This window comes from Bombus vancouverensis, chromosome 8, assembly GCF_051014615.1.
Source record: "Bombus vancouverensis nearcticus chromosome 8, iyBomVanc1_principal, whole genome shotgun sequence".
In the NCBI taxonomy this organism is placed as follows: domain Eukaryota; kingdom Metazoa; phylum Arthropoda; class Insecta; order Hymenoptera; family Apidae; genus Bombus; species Bombus vancouverensis.
This window is the reverse complement of record NC_134918.1, coordinates 13,589,938-13,604,040: the sequence shown is the minus strand read 5'-3', so window position 1 is coordinate 13,604,040 and position 14,103 is coordinate 13,589,938. Positions and strand designations below refer to the sequence as shown.

Below are 14,103 nucleotides of genomic sequence, written 5' to 3'. Positions count from 1 at the left end.
TATATTAGTTCTTATTTTTTTATTTATGAGCAGTTTTAGAAATTTCGTAAATCGAGTTTTATGTCTCGATATTATAAAAGGCAGTAAAATTATGTTGGAGAAGAAATTGATTTCCTATTTGTACCTTTTACACCATGTAATTCCATAATTTATATATTTGTTTTTATTGTATCTAACATTCCATGCTTATAGTGACTAACAAATATGTATTATAAAAGCCTGTGTCATTTAAAACTTATTTATTCGTTTATTCGTATTATTATTATATATTTATAGCAATTTTATATTAGCTCTGCTTGAAGAGGTTTTTCATTACATTCAATTCATGTGCTTCTTGTGTTTCAGTTGTTACTCACAAAGTTAAGCTATAAAGATAAGATACAAATCTTCAAGCAGTGTACAAATGTAGTTAATAGTATTTTGTACTTTAATACTTCTGTGGTTCATTTAGTGATAACACGATGATTATAATATTATATACTTAATATTATAGCTATATAATATAATTATATAATAGTATTTTATGTGTAAGAACGTCATAACTGTTTAACTATGCACGTTTTGTTATTATTAAATTGTATTATTGTTTGACACGCATGAATTTCAATGTACTTTATTTTAGTTATGAAAATGTTATGTTAATGCACATATAATATAAATGTCGCCTTAGTGCTAGAAAGTTGTACAAAATAATTGTAATTAGTTTGCCTCCAGCTTTTTAAGATAATTTGCCATACACTTTTTTTCAACGCGATTTGATCATAGATTTTATTTTTATCTCATACACGACTTTCCAGCATGCAGGCAATAATTAATGGTTCATATAGAAATTATTTAATACATAATTATAAAAAAATTTAATGCAAATGAGAAATATACAATGAATTATAAATAATTTTCTAAAAAAACATATTAATAAACAAGAAGAATACCTCTCATTCAAAAAGTTTGTTTTCTTGTATGCAGTGTATTGTCATTAATATGTTCCTAGATTCAAATAGGTGGCAATTTAATAATTTCACTGTTTAACAAAGGTTGTACACTAGGAAAGCTCTTAGTCTTAATTACATTACCCCAAAATGGTTTTGTGGTAACATGACCATTCTTTACAATATTTATACCTAACATAATTATAAAAGTTGATTAAATATTAATAACATTTTTACATGTATTAAAAATTATTTAAATAGCTTTTTGTATCAAGTTACCTATTTTCCATGATGGAAATATATATGATTGTGTTTTATTCATCGCAGATGTAGTAGACAATTTTGCATCAGGATGTTGAAATATCGCCCTGGATATTGATTCTTTTAATGAAGGCGGTAAATTTAACGAACCTGTAATATGAAGATATTCATTAAAAGTTTATGTTTGTTATGAAAAAATTGTCAATAATCATACTTGTAATATCTTCATCTAGTGTAGTATTCAATAATTTCTTTGTGTGATAAAGATGTTTATTTATCTTAAATCTTTTCATGAAACATTTACATACATCTGTAACCATTTTTCCGTCAAGAGTTTCTGTAAATTAGCATTATTTAGAGAGCAAAATGTGAATGGTAAGAAGAAGAAATCCAAATAAACTAACATACTTATTGTGTCATTATTTGCGATAAGATTTTCTTTGCACCTATAATATTGAGTTACAGGATTGCCTTGTAAAGATAGATCTATTAAAGAAGTCAAAACACTTATACTTTCTGTTAAATCGTTGATATCATCAATACAATTATTTGTCGCGTCTAAAACTTCTAATTTATGCAATTCTTTAATGCTTTTCAAAGATGCCATTTTATTACCCGAGATGTTGAGTACTTTCAGACAACGCTAAAAAATATTGTATAAGTAAGAATAGAGAATTAAAAGACAATAATCAATTCAAACTTACAGATAAAGTGAGTACACTCCGTGGATCAAAGCATAATGATTCTCCAACAGATAACTTTTGATTTTCTACTTGCAAAATAGTTAAATTTTTTAAACATTCAAGACCCTCCACTACCAGTATTTTGTTATATCCTAAATAAAGTGTTTGCAATTTCTCAAGAAAATTTAAATTTTCTATTTTACTTATTGTGTTATGTTGCAAATATAAATGCGTCAAGTTAGATGCAAAGTGCAAATTTTCTATTTTCGAAATATTATTATTTTGTAAATATATTACTTTAAGATTCCTATAATTAACAAAATTACCCTAAAACAATATGATTATATGTATAGATTATACCTCGTTATTATTTTAACAAAATTAACTTACGATGCTACTGATAAACATATTGTTCATGCGTAAATGAGTTAGAGTATATAATTCGTCCTTCTTTACTTTCTTGCTAAGAGATTTACTTAATTGCATTTGTGAACATTTTCTCTCGATATATTCGGCGGTTAATCGCACCATGATTGTAAAATTTTATCAAATATAATAAGCGTAAATATATAAAAAATTGAGTGGTTTAGTCGTAATTGATCAAACATTTGTTGGAATGACGCGCCTTTTAAACGTGACATCTATGTATTTCTTCATGAACTGACTACTCTTTATTTTAGCGACACCTACAATCATTTTCAAACTATGCTTTAAATGGTACAAGATGAACTTGAATCTTTGATGAAGACACAGATACATATGAAAATTACTTCTCCGGCCTTAAATGTTTGTCTAAGTTGAAAATAATGCGATGATGGATGTGGATTTATTGAGACCAGGCACTGTGCCTATATCTCCTGATACGATTCTTTGGTTTGAATTTTTATTAAATCCATCTTTATTACAACAACATTTATCCAAACCTTCTCCCGGTAAATGACGATCTAACCTCAATTATTTGATGCAAATAGAATAAAGTAATTAATAAAATTATTATGCTAATCACACTGTCATAAAATTATTCTAGATCCTTCAGCGACGGATTTAATTATCAAGTTTATGACAATAAATTCAGAACAAAAGGAAAATGAAGTGAAAATTGTTGATACAGAAATGAATGATACAAAACCTAACACCGCAGTTAAATGGAGTCACAGAAATCTTGCTTTGAAAATTCTTTCTTTGAAAGTAGCAGCTCATTTAAAATGGGATTTGGATATATTAGAAAAAAAATTACCATTACCAATACAGTTAACGCTACTCCAAGACCTTCTTTATATAACATCAGATTTAACAGTTGAAATACCAACTATACCTGAATTTGTAATGCATCCAATTTCTGATCAACTTCTATTTACGATTGTTTTATACCATAGATGGCATATAAGAGCAATTCTTTATAGAGCCTTAAATAACAAACAGTCAAAGCAACAATTTCTTCATATGTAAGACTTTAAATATTCACGTGATTAATTGTAATATCTTGTGCATAACTTCTTTCTTAATTTACTATATATAACAGTCCAGGTATACAAGAATCAACCTATGTACCACCTGGGGTAGTAGATGACATAATTAGAAAATTAGAAACTCAAGTGTCTAATAGTATAACCGTTCTAAATAATGTTCTTGAAAGTAAAGATATAAATCCAAAAATGTTATCCTTTGATACTTTCCAAATGCTATCTGAAGATAGCACAGAGATTAAACAAAATTGGGAGAATATGTATTCTATAAATTTAGAAGAATTTAAATGCCAGGTATGACATGTTTATATGTTTACTATTGTTATGTAATATTTCTTGTATTTTATTATTTATTGTAACATGTTTAGATACATTACGATCTGGCAAGATTTCATTTGTTAAAAGAAGAATACCAAGAAGCAAAGCGTCACATTATACAAGCCAAAGAATTATTTTACAATTTCGATAATTCAGAAGGAAGGTTATATTGTAAAGTTCAAAAAGAATATTTAGATGGTTGTTCCTTAGCATGCGAAGTACCTATAGAAGGAGTTACTTCCAGTCTTACCCAACAATTGCAAGCATCAATTAAAGATCAATATACTGTATGTATCTGAACATAATATAAGAAATTGAATTCTATATAAGATTTTAATAATGGTTATTTGCTTCAGAATATATTGCAAATTTTACAAACAGATAACATTACAAGAGAAATTCCTCAAGTTTATAGAGATAATTTGGAACTCGATGTGCAAGGAGGATCTGTTAATAGAAAACTTGTAGTAGCTCGCGATCTTTTGCTCCAAATTCAATGTTTAAATTTAGTTAGAAAAATTGTAGATGGTAGTATAATTCTTGGTGATTATATAACAGAAATACAAGCAGCTGGAAGCAAAGGAATGGATATATTTCTTTCGGTAAGGTAATTTCTCTATTGTTTAAAATTATTTGTTATTTTATTGTCCATATTACATGAAAACTTTTTTAGGCTCTTGGAAATGTTTTGGAACAAGCTACTGATACAGACAAAAAACGTATTTCTCGCTATCTTCTTTATTTCGTACATACCACTAATATTTATAGGTTTGCTTCTAAAATACTCAGTGATCCATTGTATATGACATTATTTAACGAGGAAGAATTAGAAGAAATCAGAAAATCAGCCACTGTTGAAGAACTTGAAATACCGGATTTATTATTGAAAAATGATTGGGGTATTCCGCTAATAACATATACTCGTCAGTATATGTGCATAAGTATTAATTATATAGCGTAAAATATTGATTATTAAGTGTTATCGTAATAATAAATTATTTAAATTACAGAAAGCTCAAGGATAGAAATATTTGAATTAGAACAAAGATTAATACAGTCATATGATACTAATGAAATTCACGAAATATTGATACATTTAGATGGTAAACATCGAATGAAACCATTATGGAATGTAAATAGTTGTTGGGAACTACCTATACCATTACAAAGTGTTGTAATGTCTCTTCCCAGAGGATTCCTTCAAGATTATTCATATGTATTGTTAGCAAAAAGTAGGGAATTAGTAATGTCTAAAGATTTTGAAGGGGCAATTGAGATATTAAATGTATTGGAGAAAGAAGTACAGCAACATTCACAAAGTGGAAACACATTAATATTTAAATTGTGTAAATTAGTAAACTGGGAATGCCTTCTTGTAGAAATTTGGAGATGTCTTCACTTATGGCCGGCAACGGCTATATGTATGTACATTTGATTTCATAATCTATTATGATTTAGATAATTAAACAAAAATTTTGTAGGTGATACGCAAACTTTAGTCACAAGATGTAAACAATGTCTTGGAGCATTACAAGCAACAGATCAAGTTATACCAAGACAAGAAATTATTGAATATTGCACTGTTTTTCTCTTAAATATGACTGAGTGGGATTATTTAACAAGTTTAGAGAAACGTTGGAGTTACTCAGAGTTTGCAGCAGCCATCAGTAGCGTTTGTCAAGATATTGTTAAATACAAAGGTGGAAGGAAATTTCCAAGAGAAGCATGGGATATGGGTTAGTTTTCAGAGTGCCAAATAAAAATTTCTGCATTAAAATATAATATGAAATTATATCTTTAGTATTGACTGCCTTTGGACCGAGTAGAGATCAACCACAGAAACGAAGCAACAGTGGCAATAGTGGAACAAGTACTGGTAGTGCTTCAAGAGATGTTATTGCTAGCATTGGAGGAACACTTAATAGATTACGCGAACCTATGGTTCTTACTGTTGTTATTTCATTATTAGCACGTTTGCGAAATGTTTTACGTGATGAATCTGGTCTTGAATTACATACACAATATCTTTCTCTTTGGCCTGCTGGTGTACCAAAGTAAGTTTTCACATAACACAAAATGTATAATGTTTTATAATAATACATAAATGTTATTTTGCAGCGCTAATTCCTATAATATTAGAAGTATTGGAGAATTGCTGTTTCAATTACTAACACAAGCTTTGAAATATTATCCAAGTAATGTTCCTTGGTTGAGATTGATGGGAGACCTTAATTTTGGTATGTATGAAAAAAGGATTAATTTCAAAACTAAATAAAATATAATATTTTTAGTTTTAGGATACTATGAAAGTGCAATAAAATATTATTTAGAAGCTATTATGGTAGCCAGTGATTTGTTCAGTCAACCAGTACCAAGATCACAGATTGATGATCTCGTTTATAGGCGTATGATTAAATGTTGTGCTCATTTACAATGTTATACCCAGGCTGCTGTACTGTGTCAATTTTTGGAGGAAGTAGATTATACTTTAGCTTTTAAAATGGCAGCCAGCGATCAAAAAAGTTGCGCACCAGCAGACGCTATGGACGCGTACTATCATTGTATTTGGGATACTACAATACTTGAGTATCTCATTCATTTACATACAAAACGTGGTGAACATCATAGAAAACAATTAGCGGTTAGTAATTATATATAATTTATTTTAAATATGTATATATATATATTTATAATTTAATTATATTTTAAGATTAAGGTAATTGGTTTATTGGAATTGAATTCTAATAATAATGAAGAAATACAAAGGGAGGCAGCGAACATTCGGAAAGCGAAATTTTTAAGAGCATTAGCAAAACAGTATGTTTATTAATAAAAATGTATATAAAATTTTGTATGATTATATAATAACTTTATACAATTTAAATATAACGATTTTTATATTTATAGTCTGAATTAATAATTAAAACGATCAAATCTCCCTCCTTTACCGCGTTCAACTCGTACCAATCACAGCTTTTTGTTTTTTACTCTAATCGATCTAATGAAACACGGAATTGATAGAATTATTTTATTACATGAAATATTTTGTTAAATTAACATCACGAAAAAATATTTTTTAAAATATAAGTGATTATTTGTTTATTATAATAAAGAGTTTTTAACACTTTATAGCATATCATCTTTTTCATATGAGTCATCTACGATCAGCCCTTATCGTTGAATACATTGTCGTTGCGTAGTGCGATGAGTGCATATTATTGCTGTACGTAAACGTATACATAAATTATGTTTATATGTTGGAAATGAAGTGTGCAAAAAGAGTTAGCTTCGGATGAAAGATTATAATAAATAGAGTAATTTAACAAATTGTAGGTGACGTGCATAACATTGTTAAAACACAATTCTCATAGAACTGCCTTCGTAAACAAGGCGCCATGATGTTCTTGCAACGCCATAATACTGTTATACGACATTTCGTTCTTTCTATGATAAATATTTATAATTAAAACTATATGTAAGATACGAACGAAATTAGTTACTTTTTGTGTACTTTTCTACGTTGTAATAATCTCTGGCTATCTGATTTTGGTGAGTACGTGTAAAAGTTAGTGAGTTCTTCCTAAAATTCTGAAAGTTCTCGGTACTATTGCTTATTGCAAATACCCTCATTCTACCACGAAAAGGAGTGAAAAAGATAGAGATTGGAAGACAGAGAAAAGTTGTAGTGGAAGAGAAAAAGAGAGAGAAATATTATGTACGTTACGAGTGGCTGTACTGTATTACAAGAAAATTTGCTCAGATATTTATCGTGTTCGTAGAATTGTTGTCATTAAGAATACGATAAACTCAAGGTGAAAATCGATAAATTCATAGATATTTTTATTTGATTGTGATGGCGAGAGGTTGGCGTCAAGAATGTAGTAACAGGAGTGGGAGATTGTAGTAAAAACAATGCTGGATCGCTAAGCAAGTTCTGCGTGAGTATATATATATACATATATATATATGTAATTTATTATTAGTTATTTTATATTTTTTTGATGCACATTCTTTATATTTGCGATATTTAATATCATATTATTTCGTTTTATATTTTGTGTATTCTGTATACCAGATTCCTTACATGTCTAACCTCACATCTAACGTAATATTTATTTTTTCATTTAACCAGCGTTAACATTTCTTTAGTATGAATTAAGTGGACCTTAAAAATGCCGCAATATCTTTCTGATATACAGAATATTAATTTAAAAAATAAAATGTATTGAAAACAAATACTTCTGTAAACGACATCAGAAAATTTTGAATAAATATGAAAATTGATAAAATGATATTAAATTACAGGTTGCTACAAAACGGAAGCTATAAAAAATTCATACATACAGTTTACATATTACAGTATTTTTAACATGGACGATGAAGAAGGATCATCAAGTTCTGGACCCATGTCTTCATTGAACAGTTTGTTTTCATTTACTAGTCCTGCTGTAAAAAAGTTACTTGGTTGGAAACAGGGTGATGAAGAAGAAAAATGGGCAGAAAAAGCAGTTGATTCATTAGTAAAAAAATTAAAAAAACGGAAGGGTGCAATAGAAGAATTAGAACGTGCTTTGAGCTGTCCAGGCACACCTAGTAAATGTGTAACAATTCCAAGAAGTTTAGATGGTAGATTGCAAGTTTCACATCGTAAAGGTTTGCCACATGTAATTTATTGTAGAGTATGGAGATGGCCAGATTTGCAGTCACATCATGAATTAAAACCATTAGAGTTATGTCAGTACCCTTTTTCTGCTAAACAAAAAGAAGTTTGCATCAATCCTTACCACTATAAAAGAGTGGAGAGTCCAGTGCTCCCACCTGTATTAGTTCCTAGACATTCAGAATATGCTCCTGGACATTCATTGTTACCATTTCAACAAATAGCAGAACCAACAATGCCACATAATGTGTCCTACTCCTCTAGTGGATTTAATGCTGGATCTACTGGTGGTGTAAATCCAACATCACCTATGTCTTCTGTTGGATCTGTTCCCAGTCCAGGAAGCACAACATCACCAAATCCACAAAGTCCATATGGTACTAATGGGCTACCAGAAACTCCTCCTCCAGCATATTCTCCACCTGAAGATGGTTCACAACCTGGACAATCACCACCACCTGATCCAGTAGCAATGGATACAAGTGGATCAGCTGAAGTAGCTCCAGTATGTTATCAGGAACCACCTTATTGGGCCTCCATTGCATATTACGAATTAAATTGTAGAGTGGGTGAAGTTTTTCATTGTCATTCTCACTCTGTTATTGTGGATGGTTTTACAAATCCAAGCAACAATTCTGATCGCTTTTGTCTTGGACAATTGTCCAATGTAAATCGTAATTCTACTATTGAAAATACAAGAAGACATATAGGCAAAGGAGTACATTTATATTATGTAGGTGGTGAAGTTTATGCAGAATGTCTCTCTGACTCTGCTATATTTGTACAATCTAGAAATTGTAATCATCATCATGGATTTCATCCTAGTACTGTTTGTAAGATTCCACCAGGATGTTCATTGAAAATATTTAATAATCAAGAGTTTGCCCAGTTACTTTCACAAAGCGTTAATCATGGTTTTGAAGCAGTTTATGAATTAACAAAGATGTGCACTATAAGGTAAAATGTAGGATTTAAAAATTAATGTTAAGTAGCATAAGCAGCAATATGTAAGTTGCAATAAATATATATTTGTTGCAGAATGTCATTCGTTAAAGGATGGGGTGCTGAGTATCACAGACAAGATGTTACATCTACTCCTTGTTGGATTGAAGCACATTTACATGGACCCTTACAGTGGTTAGATAAAGTGTTAACACAAATGGGTTCTCCTCATAATGCTATAAGTTCTGTATCATAATTTGTGCATCAAATCTAATAGCAAAGGGAGAAAATAGTGAACTGTAGGAAAATCTGATGATTCAAGAACAGTTTTTAATATCATCATATAATATTTTAACTAGTTATTGTAAGAGATTTATGAAAGTATCAGAGAAAGTGGTAAATGAAAAACTGCCTAATGAGATTTTTCTCATGTGAGTAAACTGAAGCTAATATGATTATGAAAATAAAGGGTTACGAAAGTTCATAATTATTGAAAGTGATCCTTATTAAAGAAATTTCGGAGATTACAGTGTACACGTAAAAGCTGTACAATTTTTTGGCTGTTAAATAGGAGAAGAATTATAGCAGAAAAAATATGTGTTATATATGAAGAATCATATTTTTCAAATATATTCAATTACACTTATATATAATACGTTATTTTATATGGAAAATTGTTACAAAAATATGTCCTAATGCTATATCACGAATGCTTCATTAAATTGTTTCGAGACTTATACTGAAATCTACATATGCGTAGTTAAAGAGCAAATCAACTGTAATTAAACAAAAGACGATTACTGAATAATAATATACGAGAATGATTCAGAATTACATCAAATAACATTTTAACATTTATAGTTTTGAATACAATATGCATGCTTCTTAAGCATTTGATTTATGCCTAAACAAGTCTTAGAATATTTAAATTTATTACTATTAAGATTATAATCTAAGTGTAATTAATTTCAATTTTACTAATTGTAATACAATTAATATTTTAATATAAACATCAGATGCTGATCTCACGTTAACATTTGAAAGTTAACTGTATCTGATGACATATTGGAATATTAACTTTGATAATGCATATAAAAATATTTTTTGCGCAACGTTTCCTAATATTCGCGAAATGTAAGCCTTTGGATGTAGCCTTATAAGAAATTAATGTGACAACTAACATAAAGTCATCTACTTACTACTTGTCGAATTGAGAGTAATATAAGACTTATGTGTTAGCTTTGCACTTTTCAGAAGTGTTTACAAATTTCAGGCTTTGACAGAAGTTTATGTACATATGAAAAATATAATATTATATGATGTTAGATGCAATTCAAATAATTGGCATTACATTTGATACAAACCATATGAAAATTCTGTGAATTGAATTCTGAAAAGTGCCAAAAGTGTATGTATATAATGCCTTTCATTTAAATCATGTCGAAAACTATTTTTGTTGATCATTAATAGGGAACTTAAGCCAATGGAGAAAGATTTACCTAGAAAATATTCGGTTACAAAAGATATTGCTTGTTTTATATATTTTACTGAATAACATGCAAATTTTATAAGAACATTATAATAGTGAGCATAAGAATTATATATCACATACACATTCAATAATGAGCTGGGAAGGTCATATGAATACTTAGTTGAGATTAAATAAAATTAAATCAATGGAAAGTGTTATGCATTGAAATTTCATTACAATCAACGCTCATGTCTGTGTCTTTACATATTTATAACAGAACATTAGCTTCATGATGTAGACGTTTATTATATACATCGATTTTCATCTTAATTTTACATTAAGGTACGCAGGTATTACTGAAGAAGCACAAATCTCAACTTAATGTTACTATTGGAAATACCTTTAATGTATATTCGAATGATCTTCTGGCTTGCTGATAAACTTACGATTATAATTCAAATTATTTTTATGTATATCTTACGAATATTTCAATTGTAAGTGAATGAAGAAAGTATACGGATCATATAACTTTAACGGAGAGTACTTGAGAACTGGAACAGAAGTCACTGCCGCTTGCTGTTACTTATTTGTCGATGTACCTAGCTGTGATTGTTTGCTACCAAATTTAGCAAATTACGTATGGGTGATCAACGATGGTAAAAGTATTTGCTTTATTGAATCAATGAAGATGAAGATATGTATTTGAATTTAAAAGCATAATCGTACAAGGAAATATGACAATAACGCTTTAAAAAAAAATACGACGAATAAAAATATTCAATCAAAGGAACATTTATCGTACCACGTACCATTTTTTCGTGATCACCTGTAATACCTATTTAGTTGAAAAAAAGAAAGATAATAATAATAAGAGAAAAGTATTTTTCATCGAAACGACGCTGTAATTGGTATAGATAATGTCTTAAAATAATGTAAACCTGTTAACAGAAATGTGAATTAATGTTTTAGGTATATCGAGCTTGTAGCACTCGTAACGAGCACAATGCTTTATCGCAATATGTATGTATGAATAGCTAATATGTAATAACTATATTTAGAGCTTCTATTCTTTGTTGGTATCGTTTTCAATTTTTTTACTGTTAATTGATGCACCATATATTGCAAATCTTATTTCCAAATCACCTGACATTGCTTTCTAATTCCTAAGTTTTACAGAACTGGATAAGAGCTTAGTGAGTATTGCAACAACAACATTATCATGCTACAATTTATATACTTAATTATGTGCCGCCCAAGTTGTGCCTTGGATATCTTTTACACAATATATTTCAAATAAATATACAAATATGAAATGAAAATTTGCTACAATGTGTAGTGAAACAAATGTATTGTTTGTCAAATAGTGCTTACATATATTTTGATCGTATATTATGTGCAAAGTACACTGCCTATAATGAGATTCCTAAATGCATAAATATATATTTAAAAATACAATAGTTTTATAGAAAGAAATTTATATAGATTATCATGATTGGTGATTTGGGAAAGATTTGTGATTATTTTAGATGTCAGTCAGTGTAAATAAATTCTTTTAGCTGTAAAAAACATTTACAAAATCCATTCCACATTTATCATGTAGATCCGATAGCTACGGGCTTTCTCTTTAATATTTTCTTTACGTCTTTCAGAGTGTCGGTATCATTGTATATTATTCCAGAAGATGATCGTGATAATAAAAAACACAACTATTTATCATGATCGAAAGTACGATATCAAATAAATTCTGTTGCAGAATTATAAAGATTATCAACAGAAATATCGATCAGATATAGCTAAACATAATTAAAGCTGCATACATTTCTTTATCCTTGAAACTGATATCATTCGCACATATAGAAATCTTCATACTTTCGATGATGTAACAGCAGATGCTGATTTGTTGTAGCAATCAACATTACGATATCGTACAGCTCTGCTATCGTTATTAAAATTATGAAATTCTTCAAGAGAGACTTCGTACGTATTAGAATATTATCAAAAAAAATGTACTCTTGTTTCCTCTGTCAATCTTTCGAAACAAAGTCAGACTTCGTTCGACGATTTAAAAATTTTCATTTGTGCAACTGTATCTGCATTTCTGGTAATTACTGTGTTGTGCAGTTACCGAGTATAAATAAAAAATGTTTCCTATCTGTGTATCTATGTGCAACGAAAACACGGTAGTTTTATTAATCTTATAATCGATCAACACAATCCGTATTATACCCTGTATTATTCCCCAAATTTTCTTATACGACGCTGTATTTTTGTATATTATAATTTTATAAAGATTGAAACATTTGTAAATGATAACTATTAAATTAAATATATTTCAGATTTGAATAAGAAAAGGAAGAGCAGGACTTTTACACTAGTGACTAGTGTTATTATAGGCCAGTTCGTACGCGAAAGTCATTGGTCTGTTTACAAAGAGCGTGTAATCCGATTCGCTGTTTTTCGTAGGAAGAATAGTTCGAAAGTATTAACGGATATTGTTATGTATTTTCTATTTCAGTACTCTCGTATTAACCTATTATTTGAATTAAGGCAACCAGTTTAAGACAAATAACCTAAATGGATGATTTTAATCTGGTAAGCTTGCGAAATACAATTTTACGCTTGTTTGTCATTAGAAGTATGTATTTTTTAATCATGTGTATGTATAAATATGTAGTATTCATTCTGCAAATGCGAATGGGGTAGCATATTTGAGAGGAAAGGTCATTAAATTATTGATAATGTTGTCTAGCACGATCTAATTCTGCAACCTCCAATAGGCAACTCTTGTAGATTTTTATGAGCTAAACATGAATTTGCAAATCGTTTTTTTTTCAGAATCCACAATTTTCGAAAACAACAATTTTGAAAAAAAAATTGTACATTTTCGACTTTGGAGATGTTTTGTGCTTTTAAAGTAGCATATATCGAGTTGTTGTTGGGCAAAATAGATTCTGTGGACTCTCCCAAATAAAATGATATATATTATTATTACATTATAAATATTTAATTATGTTTAAATTATGATCAAAGTAGAAAGGACATATAAAAATCAGTATTTTTACTTATATTTCTTAATTTATTTAAAAAATTAATGGTCTAGTAGAAAATCTAAAAATAGCACGTGATAAAGCAGACATTTCTGCTAAGGAAAACATGAAAAAGAACTATGTACTGTTTCCAATATAAAAGCGAAACAGTTTAACAAAACACGCGGCAGCGATAGTGGTACTCAATGTTGGTAGTTGCCTTACCTGCTGCTCGGCATAACGGAACCACTAAACGTGTGCGACTGTTACCTGTCGGCATTGAGTACCAGTGCCGCCGCTGCATGTTCTGTCAAACTTTTTCATTTTTACATCGGAATCAAAACATG

General features: G+C 29.3%; 2 protein-coding genes across 2 annotated transcripts; one reads left to right on the top strand and one right to left on the bottom strand.

The window, feature by feature from the left end:
• Positions 1–766: 766 nt before the first annotated feature.
• LOC117155863 (uncharacterized) lies at positions 767–2,562 on the bottom strand. Its single transcript, XM_076620700.1, has 5 exons — positions 2,264–2,562; positions 1,895–2,200; positions 1,599–1,833; positions 1,405–1,527; positions 767–1,340 (listed from the first exon to the last, which is right to left on the bottom strand). The coding sequence occupies exons 1-5, from the start codon at positions 2,402–2,404 to the stop codon at positions 1,183–1,185; spliced, it is 963 nt and encodes a 320-aa protein (XP_076476815.1). The 5' UTR covers positions 2,405–2,562; the 3' UTR covers positions 767–1,182.
• Positions 2,563–2,580: 18 nt separating this feature from the next.
• Positions 2,581–12,906, top strand: IntS8 (integrator complex subunit 8). Its single transcript, XM_076621164.1, has 15 exons — positions 2,581–2,805; positions 2,901–3,318; positions 3,396–3,633; positions 3,708–3,944; positions 4,014–4,259; positions 4,331–4,580; positions 4,668–5,078; positions 5,139–5,393; positions 5,459–5,711; positions 5,776–5,894; positions 5,949–6,298; positions 6,368–6,478; positions 7,521–7,599; positions 7,963–9,274; positions 9,356–12,906. The coding sequence occupies exons 1-15, from the start codon at positions 2,685–2,687 to the stop codon at positions 9,513–9,515; spliced, it is 4,560 nt and encodes a 1,519-aa protein (XP_076477279.1). The 5' UTR covers positions 2,581–2,684; the 3' UTR covers positions 9,516–12,906.
• Positions 12,907–14,103: the final 1,197 nt, after the last annotated feature.

Excerpts from the sequence above, each read along its gene's own strand:
- LOC117155863 (XM_076620700.1), bottom strand. The coding sequence starts at position 2,404 with ATGGTGCGATTAACCGCCGAATATATCGAGAGAAAATGTTCACAAATG. Across the intron at positions 1,528-1,598 it reads CGCAAATAATGACACAATAA|AAACTCTTGACGGAAAAATG; the intron begins GTATGTTAGTTT and ends GCTAATTTACAG. Across the intron at positions 1,341-1,404 it reads ACTAGATGAAGATATTACAA|GTTCGTTAAATTTACCGCCT; the intron begins GTATGATTATTG and ends TTCATATTACAG.
- IntS8 (XM_076621164.1), top strand. The coding sequence starts at position 2,685 with ATGATGGATGTGGATTTATTGAGACCAGGCACTGTGCCTATATCTCCT. Across the intron at positions 5,895-5,948 it reads GATGGGAGACCTTAATTTTG|TTTTAGGATACTATGAAAGT; the intron begins GTATGTATGAAA and ends TAATATTTTTAG. Across the intron at positions 9,275-9,355 it reads ACAAAGATGTGCACTATAAG|AATGTCATTCGTTAAAGGAT; the intron begins GTAAAATGTAGG and ends TATTTGTTGCAG.